This window comes from Trichechus manatus, unplaced genomic scaffold (assembly GCF_000243295.1).
Source record: "Trichechus manatus latirostris isolate Lorelei unplaced genomic scaffold, TriManLat1.0 scaffold00035, whole genome shotgun sequence".
Classification (NCBI taxonomy): domain Eukaryota; kingdom Metazoa; phylum Chordata; class Mammalia; order Sirenia; family Trichechidae; genus Trichechus; species Trichechus manatus.
In genome coordinates, this window is record NW_004443971.1 from 4,669,377 (window position 1) to 4,692,225 (window position 22,849).

Genomic DNA, 22,849 nt, shown 5'->3' on the forward strand with positions numbered 1-22,849 from the left:
CCTGAAAACTGCAGTGGGACAAGCAGAGGCTCCGGGGATCACATAATGAGACAGACCCCGGTCTGCCCAGCCCGGCAGTGGGAGCTGCCGCTGGTTTTCCCTGGCACCATGACCTCTGATTTGAAATGCCTGGAAAGGAGATGAAGCAGCAGCTTTGACTTATTTGTGGAGAAAGCAGAGCTGGCGGGGGGCGGGATGTGTGTGTGTGTGTGTGCGCGCGCGCGTCATTCTCTGTGTCTGGCATCAACTCAGTTCTCCCTTTATGAGGTTCAGAAAGTACAAGACCCAGCAGAAAAGACAACCAAGCATCCCCTCTCAGTCCCCCAAACACAGAGGTCCCAGAAAACCCAGGGAATCTCATGATCCCGTCACTTTACAGTTTCTCTGGGTGTGAACACTGTCTGCTGCTTCTCTGAACCAGTGCCTCTGTGCAGCTGGCGGAGCAGGTAGGTGAAAGCTGACCAACCTGCCTTACAGAAGAGCAAACTAGAAACGGACATTCACTGACTTGTCAACGCCACACAGCTAGATTGGCAGGGACAGGGCTGGGAGCATGCCCCTTGATGCCTGACCCAGACCTCTCCCAGCCCTAGAGAACTGCTTCTGAATGGGAGAGGCCCTCTGTCATTCCTTTCAGTCCTATTGCCTGAATTCTCTCAGACCCAGGCTGAGCACCGCTGGGCCTCCAGTTCTGGCTGAAAATACATACTGTTTTTTGTTGGCCTTTCTCAGAAGCGTGGGCTCAGAGCAGTAGGAGGACTTCCCTTTGCTTCTGATGCTCAGGCAGCTGGCGCAGCAGCCACAGGGCCCCGCGGCCAGGGTTCCCTGCTGCATGGGCACCAGGCTGCTGCTGATGCGGAGGGAGCCGTTGACCAGGCAGTCGAGGTACCTGCCTCCAGAGGCAGTGGGACAGGGGCTGTGCTGGCAGGGCAGCCGGGTCAGGACAGGGAGGGCCACACTCTGGTCCAGGGCGGGAGCCTCGGTGATGGTGATCTCGGGGGAGCAGGGCCTAGAGGCTTCCAGGGCCTGCGTGATGGGCAGCCTGCTGTCCACCTCCGCACGGCCTGGGGGGCTGTGCAGGTTCATATGCAGCTTCCTCATGTGGTACACCACGGCTGCCGCGTTGAAGGCTTGCTGAGGAGAAACAACGCCAGACCCTGGCTGCTCTGTCCCCCCGGGGCCACGGGCTCAAGCTTCCCCTCTCCCCTGTGGCCTCCTGAAACCAGTGTGCCCTCTTCTCATTCCAGAGAGGGCCCAGGGAGCACCGGTGTCTGCTGGGGTCCGGTCCACAGAGAAGCCCCAGGAGAGGCCTGTGCCCGCCCTTGCCTGGTCCAGCCTCCAGGGGCCCAGAGCAGCCGCTTCTCCCTGGAGAGGACAACTCACCCTCCACTTGCTCTTGGCAAAGTTCTTCTGGATTTGGAGGCTGACTGACGGGTAGATGTCCCAGTGGAGGGCTGTGTTTCCGTCAATCCTGTGGAGGGAGGAGGGGACACCTGGCTAGGTGGTGGCTATGGAAATGCAGCCGGGGGTGGGCAGGGGGTGGTGCACGCAGGTCCAGGTTAAAGCCAGGTGGAATGCCAGGAGAAAGGTGGCCCACAGCAGGAAAAGGCCGGAACCAGGGCTGCTGGGTCCCCTGGGGCAGGTCATAGTGGGCTCATGCCTTGGCAAAACCAAGAGCTTGCTTTAGAGCAGGGTGGGCAAATTACAGCTTTGTTGGGACACAGCCACGCCCATTCATTCTGTGTTGTCTGTGGCTGCTTTCCTGCTACAGCGGCAGAGCTGAGCAGTTGTGACAGAGACAGGACGCCAGCAAGGCCTAAAGTACTTACTGTCTGGCCCTTTACAGAAAGTTTACCACCCCTGCTCTGGAGGGCACTTGGGTTGGCTTCAGCTCAAAATCTGGCTGGGAACCCACCTTCTCCTAGAAGCCTTCCCTTCTCAGGCCCTCCGACACGGGGTGCACTTTCCCTGTCCTTCTGTTGTTGCTGTTCTTAGGTACTGTCTGCCTGTAATCTTTACGGGAGCAGCTCTCCAGGTCTTTCTCCAGTGAAGTGGCTGGATGGGTTTGAATCGCCAACTTTTGGTTAGCAGCCGAGCACTTAGTTGTTGCACTACCAGGGCTCTCTGTCGCCTTAAAAAACTGAAAACCAAACTCTTTGCCATCGAATTGATTCTGACCCATTGTGACCCTATAGGACAGGGTAGAACTGACCCGTCGGGTTTCCAGGGAGCGGCTGGTGGATTTGAACTGCCAACTTTTTGGTTAGCAGCTGAGCTCTTAACCACTGCGCCACCAGGGTTCCCTGTCCCCTTAGCCCCTTCTTATTCACCCATCTCTGAGTGTTCCTCAGACACCTGCCATGTGCACGCACTGGACTAGCTACTAAGGGGCCCAGGGAAGTAAGGACTGTGGACCCTGATCCCCGGGAGCTTACAGTCCAGACGTGGGGTTGTTTTATCCCATGAGCAAGAGCAATTCATGGTAGCTGTGCACTGAATAAAGAGAGCTGTAGGAACTCGGGCATGGGGAGGTCTGCGTGGACGGCAGGAGTTGGGGCTTCAGGCAAGGGGCAGAGACTGACCTGGATCCTGAAGGATGCTGGAGACAGGGCAAGAGACAGGACAGTCTCAGTGGTGAAAATGGTATGACCCCAGGTGCAGTCAGGGAAGGCAGGGAGAAAAGTATAGCTCTCTGAGGCCTGTCTTCTGGGAGTTGAGGTTGGAGATAAAGCGTGAGGCCGTATTAAGCAAAGCCTAGAAAGGCAGAGGAATCTAGGCTTGCTGTGGCAGGAAGTGGGGAGCTATTGTAAATTCTTGAGCAGGGGAGTGACTTTACCAATTGAATGCTTCATGATTGTTCTTAAATCACTTCACATGGTACAGGTTTTCAGCTCAGAGTAAAATGAAGCTCGTAAGAAGAGGAGCAAGGGGCCCTGGTGGTGCAGTGGTTAAGCACTTGGCTGCTAACTGAAAGGTCAGCAGTTCAAAGCCACCAGCCACTCTGCCAGAGAAAGATGTGGCAGTCTGCTTCCATGAAGATTACAGCCTTGGAAACCCTATGGGGTAGCTATACGGTTGCTATGAGTTGGAATCGACGCAATGGCAACGAGTTTGGTCTTTTGGAAAGAGAGGAGCAGAGTCAGTTGTTCCTGGGTGCCTCTGAGTAACTAGTACAGAGAATTGCACCCTGTGGGGCCAATACAGGAACCCTGGTGGTGCAGTGGTTAAAGCGATTGACTGCTAACCAAAAGGTCAGTGGTTCTAAACTACCAGTGGCTCTGTGGGAGACACATGTGGCAGTCTGCTTCCGTAGAGATTTACAGGCTTGGAAACCCTACGGGGTCGCTGTGAGTCGGAACTGACTGGTCGGCAGTGGGTGTGGCTTGGTTTGGGGGCCAGTACACAGGGCTGCTGACAGCGTTCTCCTGTGCTTGATTGGACGACTCAGCTGGCAGCCTCAGGTCAGAAGCTGCTCAATGAACTGCTGCTGCGTCCCCACCAGGACCTGGTGAACATTTGCATGCTCACGGATGCCACAATGGAAACAGCTCAGGGCAAGCGGATTGGGGACTGCAGTGCTAAGGAGTCAGCAAGGTTTGGGGAGGCAGGCATTTAGGGCCTGGAGCTCCCCTTCACTCACCAGGGGTGCCGCAAGGCCTTCTCACAGGTGTACCGCTCACTTGGGTCCTTCTCCAGCAAGTGGCAGATGAAATCTTTGGCTGAGGGGGGCAATCAAAGATGACAGCTAAGGATCACATTGCATGACTGATGGAAATTCACTTCTGGGCTGGGGGGGTGGATGCATCTCTAGCTAATCTTCCAAAGAAACAATTTTAAGTGTCTTAGAAGAGAAAAAAATTCAAACCACCTGACAACAACCCACTATAAGCCACCGGAAGAGAGGCTCTAAGTAGCCTCATTTGCCCACACAGCATTGCAGATCCACCCTCATCACGAGGCACCCATGTGCCTGCACACCACGCGTGCATGCATTTGCACAGGTACGGGGCCCAGCGCAGTGCAAAGGCACACGTGTGAGGCCAGCTTCTTCCAGCTCTGCTCTCCACTTAACAGGCCCAACATGTGCGTGCTGTACTGATTACCTTCTCGCAGGCATGCACATTGCGTGTTCCTGGGGCTTGGCATCTAACTCCTTGCTAGTCCTACCTGGAACATTCCCCTCTGCCTGGCTTTGTCTTTCAGGCCTCTCATCTAAACTGCCTCCCTCCCCTTTTACGAGGCATTCCTGCTCCAGGAAAACAGAGCGTGAACCTTAGACCCAGATGATGTATCCAGCCTTTGCACCCTATGCAGATGTCTCCGCTTGCCTTGGCAGCTTGCTCTGTATAGCCCCCTCTCGGGAGCTAGCCTGTTAGCCTTTGTGAGACTCTCTTCTCTCGGCAGCCCTTGCCTTGAGCCTGTTATCTTGTCCTTCACACCCACTGGGCTCACCTGACTCAGAAATGTCATCCCAGAACGGAGACTCAAACTCATAGTAGCCCTCCTTAATTTTTTCAAAGAGCTTAGACTCAGTTTCTTCGTAGAAAGGGGGATACCCACACAGCCTGCAGTGGAACAGGAAGAAGTGCTGGTGAACCATCCTGCCCTCCCTGGGCCTGTCTCGTCCTCCACCCTCATCCCCACCCCCAGATTTCACAGTACATGCAGGCAATGAGGTCCCAGACCAGCGGTGGGACCAGGAGATGGATCTACCTTGGACTCAAGGAAAACACAGGCCCATAAAGTGCTTATGCAGAAGCCAGGACTTGGGACAGGCAGCCCTGGAAGACCCCTCTCCCCACCTCTGCCTATACTTGGATGATGTATAAAATATCTTTAAGAAAGATGGCAGAATGTCCACTTCAAGGTGAGTTTCATGAGGGCAGGGATTGTGTCTAGTCTGTTGTTCACTGCAGTATTCGTCAGCACCTAGCACAGTCACGGGCACAGAGTAGACAGCTAACATGTATTTGTGGGAAAGAATGAAGGAGGGAGAGTCATTATTGGACATAAACTGAGGAAACTGAGACCTGAACCCCCACTAAGGGTAGCAGTGAAAGCAGGTATTTTCCTCACAGCAGTTTGCTACAGGCAGGGAGGGATGGCAGAGAAGAGGGGTGGGAAGGGAGAGCGTGAGAATGCGTGGAGAGGCCTGACAGACTTCATCCAGGCCGTGGTTTTGTCTTGGGCTGACGTCACAGGAGAGAAAGCTGAGATGCTGGAACACTGGGTCCACCTGGCTTCAGAGCCTGCTTTGGCCTCTCTCTTTCTCACTGCCGGGTCCACGGAGTGGGGCTCAGCACATTCATGTACTGCAAGTGCGGGTGGGGTGCAGAAGCGGGAGGCCAGGTCCCTGAACAGTAGGCTCACACTGAGCTCTGGTTTTGTAATCTGGTGGGGAGCAGGACAGAGGGACCTTTGGGGCTGTGCTCATGAGTCAGCCCGCGTGTGTGTGCACCCACGCGTGTGCACACATGTGCACACATGCACCGCACGCACATGCTCTGGAGGTGGATGCTGCTTGGGGAGCTGAGACAGGGGAGGGAGGAGAAGTGGTGGGCAGGCACTGAGATTTCTCGGGAGCTGAGCCAATGCTTCTACTCACAGTATGTAGGTGATGACGCCAATGGACCAACAATCCACAGCCTTGCTGTAGGGCTTCTGAGCCAACACTTCTGGAGCTGCAGCAAACCAAAGGCAGAGTGATGGCTGGGGGCAAGAGGAGTTAGCTATGGGGTGGCACTGGAGGTCATGCAGAGGCTTGGAGAAAAGGATAGGGCAGCCTACCGGGATGGCATTGTTCCTGAGAGAATGTAAAGTCCCTGAGGGAAGAGGCTGTGTCCCCCCACCAGACTAAACCTTCCTGAGAAGAGAGTCTGTAACTTCTCCATCAGACTCGGAGGTCCTCATGCCAGGGACTATGACTCCCCTATTAGACTTGGGATCTCCAGGGATATGTCTCCTCTATCAGACTAGGTATTCTCTGAAGGCAGAGCTCATCTCTCCCTCCTTAGATGGGGGACCACAAGGGGTGGCTGTGTCTCCCACTTCAGACTGGGAGATCTCCAGGGTCGGGGTGTCTCTCTTACACTAGACTGGGAGTTCCCTGAAGGCAGAAGCTGAGTCTCCTGATTAGGTCAGGGGCTCCTGGAGGGCAGAGAGTATGTCTCCCCACCAGACTCTGGGTACTTCCTGAGGTGGGTCTTAGTCTGCCCATCAGACTGACAGCACCATCAAAGCAGGAACCAAGCATTCCTTATTGAACTGAGTTCCTTCTGGCAGTAGAGAGCTGCCTCCTGTACTTATCCCAGAGACCAGGGTTATGCGCCTAGTGGCACTCACTATCTGCTGGAGAGTGATTGATCTCTCTTTCTGGGAGACAGCAGATTCTTTCTTTAGAGCCTGGACCCTGTCTCCCACTCCCAAGCAGATAATGCTTGGCTAAGAGGGATTTTTGGGTCCCTGTTATCCTGCCCACTGTCACCTTTTTTGGGGTCCTGGAAGCCTACGGGGCTGTTCAGGCAGGAGGCCCCACCTCTGCCTATTTCCCAGGGTGCTTCCCTGGGTGTACATTTGAGGACCCACATTGGGTTCATCAGGCCCAAACTTAACATCTTCTGCTTCCAGGCTCCTAACAGCTGTGGACTGAACTCTCCTCCAGAATGGGAAAAAGGAGATAGGGCTAGTGCTCAACCCCTCCGCTCTCCGCAGATCTCTGGGTCTGTGACCTTGTCTTTGCCCCTGGTCTGGCTGGGGAGAAGAACCAGGAAGTCTGTCTGCAGAAGTTAGAGCCAAAGTATAGGCAGGGCTGTGAGAAGGGGCTTCGGGTTAGGCTAGCTTTAAAGATGTAGGATTTGGGAGCAGTAGTGGTGGTTTCAGAGATAGAAGGATTGACTGGGCCTAAACCTCATAAGTGAATACTCTACCAGAACTCCCCCTGAAATTGAACCCTGTCTCCTCACAACCACCCTGTCTGTGATTGAGTAACATCTATGTGGTTGCATGTAGCCAACTGGTCAACCTCCCTCCTGCTCCCAGACTCACCCACATAGCCTGGGGTCCCACAGGCAGTGGACATGACACCGCTCTGTTCCATCTTGGACAGACCAAAGTCTGTGATCATGATCTTAGAATTCTCCTCAGGGGTGAGGTACAGCAGGTTTTCAGGCTGTGATGGAAGAGAAATATCATGCAGAGCAGGATGCAATCACTTGAAACACACATCTCCTTCCTTCCCCTGATTTATAATTTCTCAGGATGCTGAGCCCTCGGTTTCTGACTTCAAGGCCAGGTTCATCTTCCCCCATTCTTCCCTCCTTCCTCCTATCTGCACCCTCACCTGACTTGGCTTCACCTTATGGTGATTTATGTCCCCATCTCGTTCATTCCCAACCCCTCCTTCTCCTCACCCCCAGGTACCCTGGGGCTGTTAGTTTTTTGAGGGAACTAACACCTGGTTAAGGAGCCCTGGTAGCACAATGGTTAAGAGCTTGGCTGCTAACATAAACATTAGTAGTTCGAACCCACCTGGCAGCTCCATAGGAGAAAGACCTGGCGATCTGCTTCTGTAAAGATTACAGCCAAGAAAACCCTACGGGGCAGCTCTACTGTGTCACATGAGGTCACTATGAGTTGGAATCGAATCGATCTCACCCAACAACAACAACAACACTCGGTTAACCATCTCTGATCTCTCCGAAGCTTGGTAAAATGCCTGGTGCAATGTAGACCTTCAGTAAGTGTTTGTTGCATTTGATTCTTATTGTAGCTGGCTATAAGAAATGTGTGGATTATTTTTGTATCCTAATTGTACGAGGTATAGTGACTAGTTCAGGAAAACTTTGAGGTGTAAAAGAATAATGATTGTTAAATACCCAAGATTTGTTTAAGGAATCTGAGAGGGAAGGGGTCTTAGGAATCAATTAGTCCAACCATCTCATTTTGAAGAGCTTAGACTTCCCAAGCCCCATGCGGCTTCCTGAAGGGCCATCATCAGTTTTCCACCAGAGGAGTCCCGCCTGGGCACCTTTAAATCTCTGTGCACAATGCCGTTCTCATGGAGGTATTTCACTGCTGACAAGACCTGCTGGATCACCAGGCTGGCATCCTTCTCTGTGTAGACGCCTCGCTCCAGGATCCGGTCAAAGAGCTCCCCTCCAGAAACACTGTGGGCACAAGGGCAAGCAGGAATCCACTTCTTATTTCAGGTCAAAGGAACTAGAAGGTGTTTCTCTGAAGCCATGGGGCAGGTGCCCATGGACTGGGGGTGTAGGGAGGGCTGCTCCTCCCTGTGCTGGAATTATAGCACAAGGAGTCCTCTCTCTGGGCCAGGCATTGACCTCTCCCTGGAAACTCCCTTTAAAATGCAAATGCCCCTGTTTGGGAACAGGCAAGAAGCCCTAATCCCTCAGTGAGAACACTTTTCTTAGCTACTTTCCTTCCTGGACTAGGACCCAGGAAGCCATGATGGAAAGAGGAAGGGAGACTGAAATGGGGGCAAACTAGGAGAGAGAAGGTGGGCAAAGGAGACGAACTTTGCTTACGCCGGGATTTCTTTCCTCATTTTGGAAAATTGTGATACTAAAAGCTTGAATTACGGGGTGGGGACTGTAGGGGTATTTTGAGAATGGTGTGCTGTCTCAGGACTCAGCGCAGCTTAAAGATCAGTTCCGACTGGTCAGTCCTGTGAGCACCATCCATACTCTTTCAGCCAGGAGGTTTTCTCACCAACACTAGAACACCTCAGTGTCAGAGAATTCGCTACCTCCTAAAACAGACTATTTTCTCTTTTGGCAGCTTCTTAATCTTTCTGTATGTTACATTGAAATATGACTTCTTGTAGCTTCTAACAGCAGATACCAAGTCCACAGTTGGGGCCACACAGAACAAGAATACCATCTCGTACACATGAATCTTTTCAAGTATTTGCTTATCCAGGACAAACATCCCCAGACTACTTCAACCATGCTGCCCAATTCCCTCACCATCCTGGCCCCCCTTCCTACTGTCCCGTGACATTAAACCCCATGCTGTGGAGCCCACTGGGACTCATGGAGACCTTACAGACATTAGATGTGAATAACGCACGTGGCAGTATCATACAGTAATGAGGGAGTATAGCTTCTTTCATCGAAATGCACATCATCCCACTCCTTTTGTTTCTGCCTTTAAACACTGAGCTCCGCTGTAGGAGCTGGAGACCCACAAGGAAGACAGTCTTTGTACGCATCTGTGAGTTCCTGATTCTGGGTGGCCTGAGTCCTGAAGCTGATGCTCTAGGAGGCTTGGCAGCTCTCAGTGACTTCCAAACCTGCCCCCGCCCTGCCTGCCTTAGACTGCCTGACCTGACTGGCTGTGTGCTGTGTTGTCCCCGCTCCATTGTTAGTGCTGCTCTGGGCCCATCCCACCACAGTTCACTCTGCTCCCTTGACTGCCTGCTACTTGTCTTTACTGCACCTCAGGTGAGCCCAGAAATAACAGGCTGCTTAGGCCTGGGTTAGCTCATTAAAGTTTCAGGGCGTCAGAGGGATCTGGGGATCAGCCTGTAAATCAAAAAACCACATTGCATCCAGCCACATAGAGATTGTGGAGCCGTGTGTGTGTTGAGTATGTGGTTTGAGTGTGTGAAAGAGAGAGTGTATGTGTGCATGTACTTTATAAACACAGGTGCCTGAGCCAAGGCTGGGCCTTCAGGAGCCCTGCTAATCACTACAAGTGCTGTTCTCCAACAGAATTCTTGTTTGGATATGACAATGACCCAGAGATCTTTCTAATGAGGTGCCATTTCTGCCCTACAGATAGACAAACACAATCACAACCTGTTCTTAACTTGGTTGGGTCTGTTCTGAGAAAGTCTTTCCTTATACTGAATTGCAGTCTATCTACCTGTGGCTTCTACTCCTACAATAAATTTATCCTGGAGTGATATTAAAGAACTTAACATCCAGTTTGATGGGCAAGCATGGTGCCAGAGAAGAGTCCTGCAGGTCCCTCCCCACTGTGCCAGGCCTTACCCTTTCAAGAAGTTTGTGGATTGTGAAGAGGTTCAGAAAGTCCCAGGGGAGGGGCTGACGCAGCAGGGAAGCATGGATAGGCTGGAAACACAGCTACTTACTGATGGGTAGGAGATATTGTAACAAGCGGTGAGGTTGTACTGGTGTGTACCAACTCAATAATCAGCCCACATGGAATGCTCCCATGACCAGAGGCACATTGAGCTAAAGGGACTCTTGGCATTTTAGAGCCTCTTGAACTAATGCTTGATTCTGCCTTTCAGTCATTACCCTTCCCTCACCACCCACCAATCTCCACAAGTCCCTGTGCCAGGACCTCTGTGGAGGTAGTGGGTCACCTTTCACTTACAGCTGCATGACCAGGTAGTAGTGAGTGGTACTCTCATAGATATCCTCCAGGGTCACAATGTTTTCATGCTTGATCCTGGAAAAAAGCAAGCGTCATGGTTGGTGAAAGGTATGTGATTCAGGTTGCCAAACAAATAATGCAAAGTCAGCCCAACCGGACTTTCATTTCTGATAGAGACTTTTAGTGACGATGTTTAGGAAGATCAAGTCCTTGTGAAGCCTTCACAATAAGAAGCTGTCAAAATAATCCCAAAGAAAAGATTCCCAGTGTGGTGTTCATTCCATACTTGTTGAAGAAATGTTGATCATCCTGCTGAAGGCAGGGGACAAACATTTTACTGTTACTCCAGGAATTTTCTTAAACCTTACCAAGAGAGAAGTTAGAAGAACTGAGGAAGGTGGAGAGAGCACACACCACTAGATTATTCTACAAAATAGGGTATCTCCTTCGGAGATCTCTTTCAGAAACACTGCATGAAGAGAGTATAGTACAACAGGAGGAATTTGGGTTAGCTAAAAATACTGAATATGCCATGGACTGCCAACAGAATGAACAAATCAGTCTTAGAAGAAATACAACCATAATGTTCCTTAGAAGCGAGGATGGCGAGACTTCAGTTAGCTTACTTTGAAACACATCATCAGGGAATCACTAGAAAAGGGCTTCATATTTGGTAAAGCAGAGGGTCAGAGAAAACGAGAAAAACCCTCCATGAGATGGATTGGCACAATAGCTGCAACAATCGACAATGTTCTCAAACAGCAAGATGGCACAGGACTTGGCAATGTTCCGTTCTGTTATACCTGAGGTCGGCATGAGTCAGAGGTGACTCAATGGCAACTAACAACAACGAGAAGTCTCTCGCTGGTTAATCATGGAGAAAGGGTTACAAAGTCATTGTGCTGGGAGATTGTGAGGAGTGAGGCCTAAGTGTGGTCCTAATGCCTCACACACTTCGGAGTCTGTTCTGTGGGATGCCTCAGGTCAGTGATTCTCAACCAGGGGCTATTCTGCCTCCAGCAGACATGCGGCAATGTCTGGAGACATTTTCTGGTCATGACTCAGGGAGTGTTATTGCCATCTAGTATGTAGAGGCCGGGGATTCTGCTACACACCCTACAATACACATAAAAAATAATTATCTGGTCAAAAATGTCAATAGTGCAGCAGTCCAAAAGCCTGCCTGGATTGCCTGCATCTGGGATGACTCAGAGGCGCCGGCAGCAGGACAGCCACCTTAGCTGAGAGGCCTGGCACTCCCAGCAACACTCTTGTGAAAGCTTTTTCAGGAGGAAAGTCTCTAGGCATTTTACTCATAGCTGCGAGCACAAGGGTTAAGAATTTAGGCTCTGAGTCAGGCGGGTCTGGGTTCACATCCAGCCCAGGCACTTACTAATTGGGTAACTTTGGTTGGCTTACTTAAATCTTCTAAGCTTCAGTTTCCTTGTCTGTAAAGAATACCTTTCTCATAAGGTCATCTCAGGATTAGAAGATATAATGCATATAAAATGCATGTATAGTACCTGGGGAATAGTAAAAGTATAATCAATAGTAGCTATTATCATCTTTAAGGTATTTTTAAAAAATACAGGCACAGACTATAGTTATCTGATGGACTCAGCTACACTTAGAAGCTGACAATGCTATCATTAATTTATTGATTCAATCACTCACTGAACCAACATTGAGCATATACCATGTTAGGGACTGGCGATGTAATGCAATGATAAGAAAGACCACCACAGTCCTTTCTCTCAATGAGTTTATAACCTCTCTCTTCCCTAATCTCCCTGGCACCCAGACCTGTATCTCCAACATCCTACCAGACAGCTCCATGAGGAGATAGGTGGATACCTATATGCAGGGTTTTCAAACCAATTTATTTCTATTTCCTTCGACACCACATGTCCTTCTTTGCTCTCTATCCAAAGCAATGATATTACTGTCCACTCATACACTCTATCTCAGGGTCATTTTGTTCTTATTAAAAATTTTTTTTATTGTTGTAAAGATATAGATAACACAGCATTTGTCAATTCAACATTTTTCAGGTGTACAATTTAGTGATATTGATTACATTATGATGTGCAATCATCATTTAGGGTCATTTTTAATGCTCTTCTGTCTTACCAGCCAACACAAACACAGGTACTCCTCTCTCTGAAACATCTCGTGAACCCAGTCTTCTTTCCACCACGAGATTCTGCCACTACCTTTGCTTGTATCCTCACTCCTTACTGAGGTCACGGTGAAAGTCTTGTAATTGGTCTCCCATCCTCTAGGCCTGCATCCTCCAATCCATCCTCCACCATGCTTCAGAGGGATGGCTCTAAAATATCAATCTGATCATGCCTCTCCATACTTAAAATCCTTTGATGACTGCTCTTTGCCTACAGAATAAAGTCAACATTCGTTATCATGGCACCCAAGACCCTTTATCATCAGATGTCACTTCACCATTGTAGTTTCTTCTCCTGTCCCTTGATGCTACTCATTCTAAATTCTGGTACTCCCAATACTTACTCTTCTCTAATAGTCCTTCTATGATTGAACATTAAGGTTTATGCTCCTCTCGGCCTGAATTTCCCTTTTACTCCTCCTTTTGTGCACTGCCCCTCCTGCCCTCACAAAATTTTACTCGTCTATCAAGGTCCCTCTTCATTGAAAATGTACCTAATAACCCATCCTCATAAAAACACACATGTAGGCAAAATGAATCCTGTCTCCTCCAGACTCTGCCTTTGGCTAGTGGGACTCACATCCAGCAGGACAAGAGTTTGTTATGGGCCCCTCTACCTCTAAGGAGTTCTGTTGGTGCAATGGTTAAGAGCCTGCCTGCTAACTGGAAGTTTGGTGGTTCGAACCCACTCAGAAGCTCCACAGGAGAAAGACCTAGTGATCTGCTCCCATAAGTATTATAGCCTAGAAAACCCTATGGGGCAGTTCTAGCCTGTCACATGGGGTTGCTATGAGTCTGAATTGACTTGATAGCACATAACTACAACAACAACCTCGGTCTCTGCCCAGAAAACGTGAGCTCCTGAGGGTGAGAAATTTTGTCACCTCACCCTTGTGGTCCTAATGCCTCACACACTTCGGCACACCATAGGAGGTCTTCGAGGGTTTCTTGCATGAGCTCCGCTCAAACATTTGATAATTTATTAGTGTAGTTTCCACCACGATGGCTGGGTGCTGAATCCACATTTGCTTTGGTACAAATTGAGCCTAATTTCCAAATCTTATGCTGCTAATTATTGATGCTTACTGGTGTTGGCCCTCTATTGATTTTTGCTCCTTTGAGCTAATTACTCTCCGGCCTGCATGCACAAGCTGACTCTGCCACCAATGTCACTAGTTTGTTTGCTTAAAAAAGACAGTCAGTCAAACAGCTGTCTGACCAAACTCAGCTAATTGAGCAAGCTGACCATCAGCTCAGTCAAAGGGAGCAATGCCTTTGGGTGTGGAAATCCAGCTCCAGTTCCTGAAGGTAATTTTGAGGGAAATGTTGTGATCTCAAAGCTGTACCCTACCAATCCAACACACTCACTTTTTCAGCACAGCAATCTCATTCTCCAGGCTGCTGTCCCGGAAGGCAGGCGACTTCTTGATGCACTTCAGGGCAAAAAGCTTCCCAGTCATCCTTTGTTTCACCAGGAAAACTTCTGAAAAAGCTCCCCTGAGGAGAAGACATGAAGAAATAAAATTTAGTTCTGCTTGGCTAGAGAGCATTGCTAGAGGCAAAAGGAACGGGTAGATGAAGGAAGGTGTGGCTGTTAATTAGTTTCCATTGTCATTTTGGTGCCTGATTGAATATTATTATTTTTATTATTTGAATACTATTAAGGAAGAGAATAGTCCATGGGCAGTACAAACGGTTAATATGCTAGACTGCTAACTGAAAGGTTGGGGGTTCGAGTCCACTCAGAGGTGCCTTGGAAGAAAGGTCTGACAATCTACTGAAAATTCAGTCATTGGAAACTCTAGGGAGGGCAGTTATACTCTGACAAACATGAGGTCACCGTGAGTTGGATTGACTCAATGGTAACTTTTATTTTATTTTATTTTTATAAGCGGAGGCATTGTTTAAGTGAAGAAACAGCGGAGCCACCATCTCCCCTGCCGTCTGAGCATTCTAGAATGAAGGCTCAATAGCAGTCAAGCTTTCCTAGACTTTAAAAATCTTCATTAGAGATTACTTGGTGTTTCCTGTGCTGAGTTTCCTGTTCCCCCAGCTGTAGTCGGAACCAAGTTAATTAGAGGCTTTAGAGCTTGCTCTATTCATCCATCCACTCACTAACTCCTTTATCCAGGATTTACTGAGCACCAATGGAGTCCTAGACATGGGGATAAAAGTGAGTAAATGTTATCGCTCTTAAGGAGCCAATAGTCTAGTGAAGAACATGGACAAGTAAGCAATCGATATTTAATTTGAAAAATGTTGTCAGGCATCCAGTGAATGCTTGTGGAACTGATGAACCCTGTATGTTAGGCGCTGTGATCAGTATTGGTCTACCTTAGGACCTAGTGTGGGAGACAGGCACACACAGATAAGCAGGGTTATTATGAGATCACAGAAAATGGGCATTAAGACAAGGTCTCTGCTATGGTTGGGCATGTTATGTACTGCACAACTCCAAGAGATGCCGTTCACCTTGGTGCCAGTGTAGATTTTCGTACAATAATTACAACAACTTTTCTGGCAGACAATAGTCTAGAGAAAGGAATGCTTTTTCCTACTTTGTACAAAGTGACCACTTGGACTAGCTGAGGAGCACACAATATATGGCCTCCTGACTTAAGAACACTATGAGCTCAGTCTTAATGAATGAGAGAATTGTTGTTGTTAGGTGCTGTCAGGTTGGTTCCAACTCATAGCAACCCTATGTATAACAGGACTAAATACTGCCCGGTCCTGCGCCATGCTCACAATGGTTGCTATGCTTGAGCCCATTGTTGCAGCCACTGTGTCAATCCATCTCATTGAAGGTCTTCCTCTTTTACACTGACCCTCTACTTTACCAAGTATGATGTCCTTCTCCAGACTCATCCCTCCTGATGGACATGTCCAAAGTATGTAAGACGTAGTGTTGCCATCCTTGCTTCTAAGGAGCATTCTAGCTGTACTTCTTCCAGGACAGACTTGTTTGTTCTTCTGGCAGTCCATGGTGTTTATTCAACATTCTTCGCCAACGCAATAATTCAAAGGCATCAGTTCTTCTTCGGTCTTCCTCATTCATTGTCCAGCTTTTGCATGCATATGAGGTAATTGCAAATGGAAACTGCTCAGTATTTATTTAATGAATGCGTGGATAGATGGATGGATGGATAGATGGGTGAGAAGTTTGGACTGGGATTAGTTATGTGCCCTACTCATCTCTAGGTCCCCTTTCCTTATCTGTAGAATGAGGGAGTTGAACTACATGGCCTTAAGGATTCCTAGGAGCTGTGACATGCTAAGACTCACCTTGGGAGTTCTCACCTGTGACCTTGGAGCCACACATGGATGGGCCTCTGATTTCACAGCTGACACACACTCTGGCTCCTCTTATGGAATGGGTCAGATAGGTCCTCAGTTTGTACAGCTCTGGGGACATCATTTGCATCCCCTGGTTTGTCTTCAGTGTATGTAAATGGTGCCTCCTAGGGTTGTGCAATGCTGTGGCAATTTGAAATGGTGTTATTGTTCTTCAGCTTCAGACAGCTTTAGTCACATACTTTGTGTGTGGAGGTGTGTGTCGTGGCGAGGGGGAGGGGGATTAGAAGATTTAACTGTGCCTCCTGCCAGGGTAGGGAGCAGAGAGCTAGTTTCAGTCACGAAAGTTGCATGGGTCAGAAGCCAAGAAGACACACAGATCCAGGTGTGCTTGCTGCAGTGGAGCTTGGTTTGCAGTTCCTGCTCAGAATAGCTCTCCTTTCTTGTGGGGAGCCTGGGCAAAGCGGTGGGGTGCGGAACCAAGGAGAAAATTCTCTTCCAGAAAGGAGCAGGCCTGGGACTTGGGTGACATATCCTCATTGTAGACTAGCTTTTTCCAGTTAATACTACAGCTACCCTAAAAAAGCAAAACCAGTCAGTGCTGAGTTGGCTCCAACTCATGGTGACCCCATGTGTGTCATAGTAGAACTGTGCTCCATAGGGTTTTCAGTGGGTGATTTTTCAGAAGTAGATAGCTCTGGGATTGTGGATGGTGTCTGGGCAGAGTTAACAGAAGGCCATTCTACCCGGTAGGTTTTTCCAGAAGAGCTGAGGACCAGGAGAGGAGGTCTGTGTCATGGCATTCTGGTGACGCCTACCCAGGGGAGTTTGCTCTCTCCCTCCATCTACATCCCCCTGCACCACACATCACCTTGGTAGCTTTGTGGGGTTTGTAGCCTGGGGCTCTCTGTCTCACTCCTAAGCTCCACAGAGGTGTCTTCTCATTAGCCTCTGCTCAGCCCCAACTTGTGCAACATCTGTGACTTATTCCATGTTTGTCTTTCCACTCCCCTAAATCAGTGCTGAGTTGGCTACTTCAGAATCACCAGAGACACAATGAAAATATAGATTCTTGACCACTGGGTCCTATCTCCCCAAATTCCAGTTTAGTAGTTCAAAACAAGAATCTATATTTTTAAAAAATTACTTAGCTAAGATGATGTTAGGGAATTATCTTAATTTTCTTGAGTGTGACAATAATATTGTGGGTATTTAAGAAAATGTCTTTATTCTTAGGAGATGCAGACAGAAAATTCAGAGGTGACAGGTCATGTTGTTTGCAAGTTGCTTTCAAATAGCTGAGCAAAAATATGTGTGTGTGTGGAAAAATATGGTAAAATATTAATAATTGTTGAATTTAGGTGGTGGGTATATTCATGTCTATTATACCATATTATACTATTAATTCACTTTTCTTTTATGTTTAAACATTTTCATAATTAAAATTTGGAGGTATCAACCACTGTGGAAAACAGTTTGGTGGTTCTTCAAAAAGTCAAATATAGAATTACCATAAGACCCAGCAATTCCGCTCCTAGGTATATGACCAAATAATTGAAAACAGAGACTCAAACAGATACTTGTATGCCAATGTGGATAGCAGTGTTATTCACAATAGCCAAAGGTAGAAATAACCAGAATGTCCATCAACAGATGGATAGATCAACAAAATGTGGTATATACTTGCAATGGACTATTATTTTGCCATAAAAAGGAATGAAGTTCTGACACATGCTATGACATGGCTGAAACTTGAAAACATTATGCTCAGTGAAATAAAGCCAAAACCAAACCAAACCAGTTGCCATCGAGTCATCCCAACTCATGGTGACTCCATGTGTGTCAGAGGAGAACTGTGCTCCTTTGGGTTTTCAATGGCTGATTTCTCAGAAGTAGATTGCCAAGTCAGCCTTTCTAACACACTCGTGGCTCTGTGGGAGAAAGACCTGGTGATCTGTTTCTGTAAAGATTAAAGCCAAGCAAACCCTATGGAGCAGTTCTACTGTGTCACATGGGGTAGCTATGAATCAAAATCTACTTGATGGTACCTAACAAGAACAACATACTTTACTAAAATTAAAAAAAAAAAAAATTAGAAAAAAGACAGAAGGATAAGCTCCCCAGGTGGCTCTGGTGTTCATAGGGTTAGAAGCCACTGAGGTAGATGTCACTGAGCGCCACCACTCTGTTCCCAGTCCTATAACACAAGTCTGAGCAGATGGTAAATAAGCTCTTATAGACCTTGGCTTCTTTGTCTCTCTGCTTTTGGGATGCTTAGCAGATCATCTCTGATTTACTCTCAGCCTTGCCCCTCTCTAGCCACCCCATCTTAGCAGAGCCCCAACACTGATGACCAGCAGTGGTGCTGGGTGGTCCTATGGGCTGAGCCCTGCTTGTCTGTGCAGCCCGGAGGTCTCTCCTTAAGGCCATTCCTGGCTTCTCTCCATCTGAGGTGAGAGTGTGGGCAGCCATCATTGCCTGAGGTCTTCGCCCCCTGGGCAGGGCAGACTGGAGCTAAACTTGTCCAGAATTGGCTAAACAGAAAGCTTCTCACTGTTGGTGCCCAATCAGTCCCAACTAATTAGCTGTCCTATAAGGTCACTATGAGTTGGAATCGATTTTAAGCCATTGGGTTTGGCTTTTTTGGTAGCTAGCTGACCACCTAGTGTTCTGAGAAGGCAGGGCTGGTGGCCTGGAGTAGCTGCCCTCCTGCGTCAGAGACTGTGTGCCTGCCTGGAGGAGAGGCAGAACTAAGTGGGCGCTCAGCTCCAGATGAGCTGTCCCTAGTTTTCAAGCTGTGTAATCATTGTCAAGAGGCAGATGCAGACACCCCCAAGGCTGGGAGGAGTTTGGACTACTGAGTGACTATTTTTCTCACACAGCCAAAGCACTTAGATAGGGAGAAGAGCGTGGTTGTGGGGAGCTGATTCAGGTGTTGTGTAACCCATGAGCTCTCTGGGCCTCAGAAGCCCCTTTTCTTCCATCTATAGCTGACTACAGAGTTGCCCTGTTCACTGACGGGGGAAATGAAGAAGATGCGTGAAGGAAGCCAGGAAAGTTGCGGGTCATGAATCTCTGGAAATGCTGTAGAACATCTCTCCTGAGATCTGTGCAAGAATGCCCAATGGGCATCGATCAGGAAGTAGGCTGGGGCTCACTGAGAGTAGGTCAAGAAGAGGCAGAAACTGGGTGAGAGAGGCAGGTGCTCCCTGAGCTCTCCATGCATTAACCTGTCCTCTGTATTAACCTAAGTTGTCCTCCCCAGCCTACCCCCCAAGGCCATAAAATTTTCCCTAGGTTCCTTATCAGTTGCAGTGAGTCAAATCTGACTCATGGAGACCCTATGTGTGTCAGAGTAGACCTGTGTTCCACAGGGTTTTCAATAGCTGGTTTTTTGGAAGCAGATCACCAGGCTTTTCTTTTGAGGTGCCTTTAGGTGAACTCGAACCACCAATCTTTCTGGTAGCAGCTGAGCTCGTTAACCCCTTGCACCACATAGAGACTCCCTAGGTCCCTTTGACTTGACAGCAATGGGTTGGTCCCTTAGAGCTACTGAAGTTCTATCACAGTGAGCCTCAGTTCTAGTTCACCAGTTGCTGCTAGTCCAGAACAACTCTTTCTTTTCCACCTTCCCACAGTAGGCGCCCAACCCGTTCTGGTCTCCTAGCTCCAGGACTTACGATCCCAGCACTTCCATGAAGATGAAGGTTTTCCGGATGTTGGTGGTCTGTTTCTTCCAGGAACTGCAGTCATCTTCTTCCTTTCGACCCATTGCCTCCAGAGTTGAAGCTTCTGGGGATGCTTTATTTGAGGAGGGAGAAAGGGAAAGATGGGAGAAAGGCTCTGATCAGGTAATTTCTCACATAAAATGAGAGCAAGTTTTCAGAGGCATTATGTGATGGCCAGAAGGAAGGATTAGGAGCAATACCTGGATAATTGGCAAAAATAAGACTATTTTCCCCACTTATTTTTGTTAATTGCTGCAACCATGTTATTGCATGCCCACTAGATGCTCTTGTGCTAGTACTATGAACACAAAATCAGTAAGGCCTAGTCTTTGCCTTCAGGGAGTTTAGAGTCAGTAGTAGAAACTCTACTTTGTAACATATGTATTTATTAAGTGCAATAATACATATATGTACAGCTTAACATGGAGATACTCAGGCTTGAGGGAATCTGAGCTGAGCTGAGTGTTTCCTATGTTACCCAGATGGTCCCCAAGATGTTTATTCACATTAGTGAGTCAACCTGGCTTCCTTTCTAATAGCTCATCTCTGCCACGTCCTCAGTCATTCTTACTCCTACTTCTCTACTACCTGTCATGCATTAAATGAAGGAATAGTATTACCTCTGTGACTCCCACAACATTTAGCACAGTACTTGGCAAACAGTCATCCTTCAGTATCTGCAGAGGGTTGGTTCCAGGACCCCCCAGATACCAAAATCCGTGGATGCTCAAGTCCCTTATATAAAATGGCATAGTATTTGCATATAACCTACACACATCCTCCCTTATCCTTTAAATCATCTCTAGATTACGTATAATACCTCTTGTTGTTAGGTGCCATTGAGTCGGTTACGACTCATAGCGACCCTATGTACAACAGAACGAAACACTGCCTGGTCCTGCACTATCCTCATGATCATTGTTATGCTTGAGCCCATTGTTGCAGCCACTGTGTCAATCCATCTCATTGAGGGTCTTCCTCTTTTTCGCCACCCTTTACTTTACCAAGATGTCCTTCTCCAGGGACTGATCCCTCCTGACTACATGTCCAGAGTAAGTGAGATGAAGTTTCACCATCCTTGCTTCTAAGAAGCATTCTGGCTGTACTTCTTCCAAGACAGATTTGTCCAAGTCAGGTATAAAACCTAATACAATATAAATGCTATGTGAATAGTTGTTATACTGTATTGTTTAGGGAATAGTGATGAGAGGTGAGTAATGCTTAAACAACGAGTGCTGGAGGGAGACTGAGGATCTGTGAAATGGTGGGAGGCCACAGCAGGGGATGATACACATCATTTCATTAGTGTGAATTTGGTGTACTGCTTTCTGGAACTTTTTTTTTCTTTGAATATTTTCGATCTGATGTTGGTTGAATCCATGGATGTAGAACCTTAGGATGCAGAGGGCCAACTGTATTAGTTATTCATTACAAACTGAATTATATAGTGTGCTAACTTTATATCGGAATTCTGGAGTAAACATATTCATTCAAGAGTCGACAAATCATTATTTAGGACCTGTTATGTGCCAGGTTTAGGAGTCCTGGGTGGCACAAATGATTAAGCGCTCAACTACTAGCCAAAAGGTTGGCAGTTTGAACCCATCCATAGGTGCCTCAGAAGACAGGGCTGGCAATTTGCTTCTGAAAGGTCACAGCCTTGAAAACCCTAAGGAGCAGTTCTATTTTGCACACATGGGGACACCATGAGTCAAAATTTACTAGACGGCAACTACCAACAATAACCGCCTGTGCCAGGTGCTGGATACGTACTGATGGACAAACAGATGGTGGTCCCTGCCTTCATGGAGCTTGCAGTCTAGAGGAGGAGACAGGCAATGAGCAAGAAAGCTAACATGTAGATAGTTAAAAATTGTGGGAGAAAGCCATGGGTTTTTAACAGAGAAAAGTAAGGAGGATCTTCTTTATATAAAGTGGTTAGGGAAGGTCTCTCTGAGGAGGTAACCAGAAGTTAGTGAAGGAGCCAGATAAGCAAAGAGTGTGTGGAAGAGTATTTCAGCAGAAGGAATAAAATATAAACGCCTAAAAGGAAGAAAGAATTTGATGTGCTCCAGACACTGAGGGGGAGGGTTGCTGGCAGAGTGAACCAGGGGGAGTGTGGCATGAGGTGATAAGTGGGCAGGGAAAGGTATACAGGGACCAGATCATGCAGGGCATTATAGACCCTGCTATAGTGTCGCTTTGAGTCGGAATCAACTTGACGGCAACTGGTTTTGTTTTGGTTTTTTAAAGAGATTGGATTTTATTCTAAGCGAAACAGGAAGACATGGAATGACTTTTAGCAGTGGAGTTAATTTTACCATTGATGTTTTAAAGAGATTGCTCCAGCTTCTCTTTGGAGAATGGAGTGGAAGGGGGTAAGAGTTGATGCATGAAGAATGAGTAGGAGTCTATTTCAGAAGTCCGGGAGAGAGATGGTGCCTTAGACCATGGCGATAGTGAAGGAGAGAAGTGGGTGGACCAGGGATATACTCTAGCGGTCCAATCTATGGGATTTAGTGATTTGTGGATGCTGAGATGGGAGGAGTCTAGGAAGACTTCCATGTTTCTGGTAGGAGCCTGAGGATTGATGGTGCCTTTACTGAGATCACGAATACAAGAGAGAAGCGTGTTCTTAGAATGGGATGTAGTGGAGGGAATCTTTGTTCCTTTGGGTACTCTGTCCTAGTTACCCCCTATTACAGCTGGATGGCAGGGGTATTAAGTGTCTGGGAGTGATGAGTGATACCATTTCTGCCAAAGCCCTCCCCCTCATACTTCTTAGACCCAGCAGAGAAGTAGAAAATATGTCTGTTGACTGCCCCTCTTGGGCAACTGCTTTCCTTCCCCATTTTAAAAAACTGCCTGTGGAACCCCTGGGGTCGTCTAATAGCTTCATAACAAAGAGGAAGTTTGTGCCTCCACAACTGGAACCTGAGTTCCAATCTTAACTCTGCTTGTTACTAGTTAAATGGCCCGAGGCAAGTTACTAACCTCTTTGAGTCGATTTCTTCATCTGTAAAATGGGGACAAAGTCCATCATGATTACGGTGAAGGGTAAATGAAATAATGTGCGTAGAGACTCAGCACATTACCTCACACATAATAAACACTTATTACAGAGATAACATTGGGGGATATTAAATCAGTGTATTTTCATCTTGGTGAGTCTCAGCTCAAAGTCTTCCATGACTCCCATACCACTGGTCACATCTGGAGGATACATGTCATAAGACAGATTCCATAGTATAGAGGGAAACCAATTCTGCCATTAAACTCAAACGTG

At 47.8% G+C, this 22,849-nt stretch overlaps 1 protein-coding gene across 1 annotated transcript in view; it reads right to left on the reverse strand.

Annotated features, from left to right (window-relative positions):
• Positions 1-22,849, reverse strand: part of CAMK1G (calcium/calmodulin dependent protein kinase IG) — a 34,226-nt gene continuing 11,377 nt past the window's right edge. The window contains exons 2-12 of the mRNA XM_012555235.1: positions 19,516-19,636; positions 13,910-14,038; positions 10,363-10,437; positions 8,027-8,165; positions 7,045-7,168; positions 5,606-5,681; positions 4,453-4,565; positions 3,641-3,719; positions 1,384-1,471; positions 710-1,134; positions 1-129 (exon numbers count right to left, since the gene is read on the reverse strand). Coding sequence (XP_012410689.1) covers positions 39-129; positions 710-1,134; positions 1,384-1,471; positions 3,641-3,719; positions 4,453-4,565; positions 5,606-5,681; positions 7,045-7,168; positions 8,027-8,165; positions 10,363-10,437; positions 13,910-14,038; positions 19,516-19,607 — 1,431 coding nt within the window. The 5' untranslated portion in view covers positions 19,608-19,636 and the 3' untranslated portion in view covers positions 1-38. The remainder of the gene's footprint in view (positions 130-709; positions 1,135-1,383; positions 1,472-3,640; positions 3,720-4,452; positions 4,566-5,605; positions 5,682-7,044; positions 7,169-8,026; positions 8,166-10,362; positions 10,438-13,909; positions 14,039-19,515; positions 19,637-22,849) is intronic.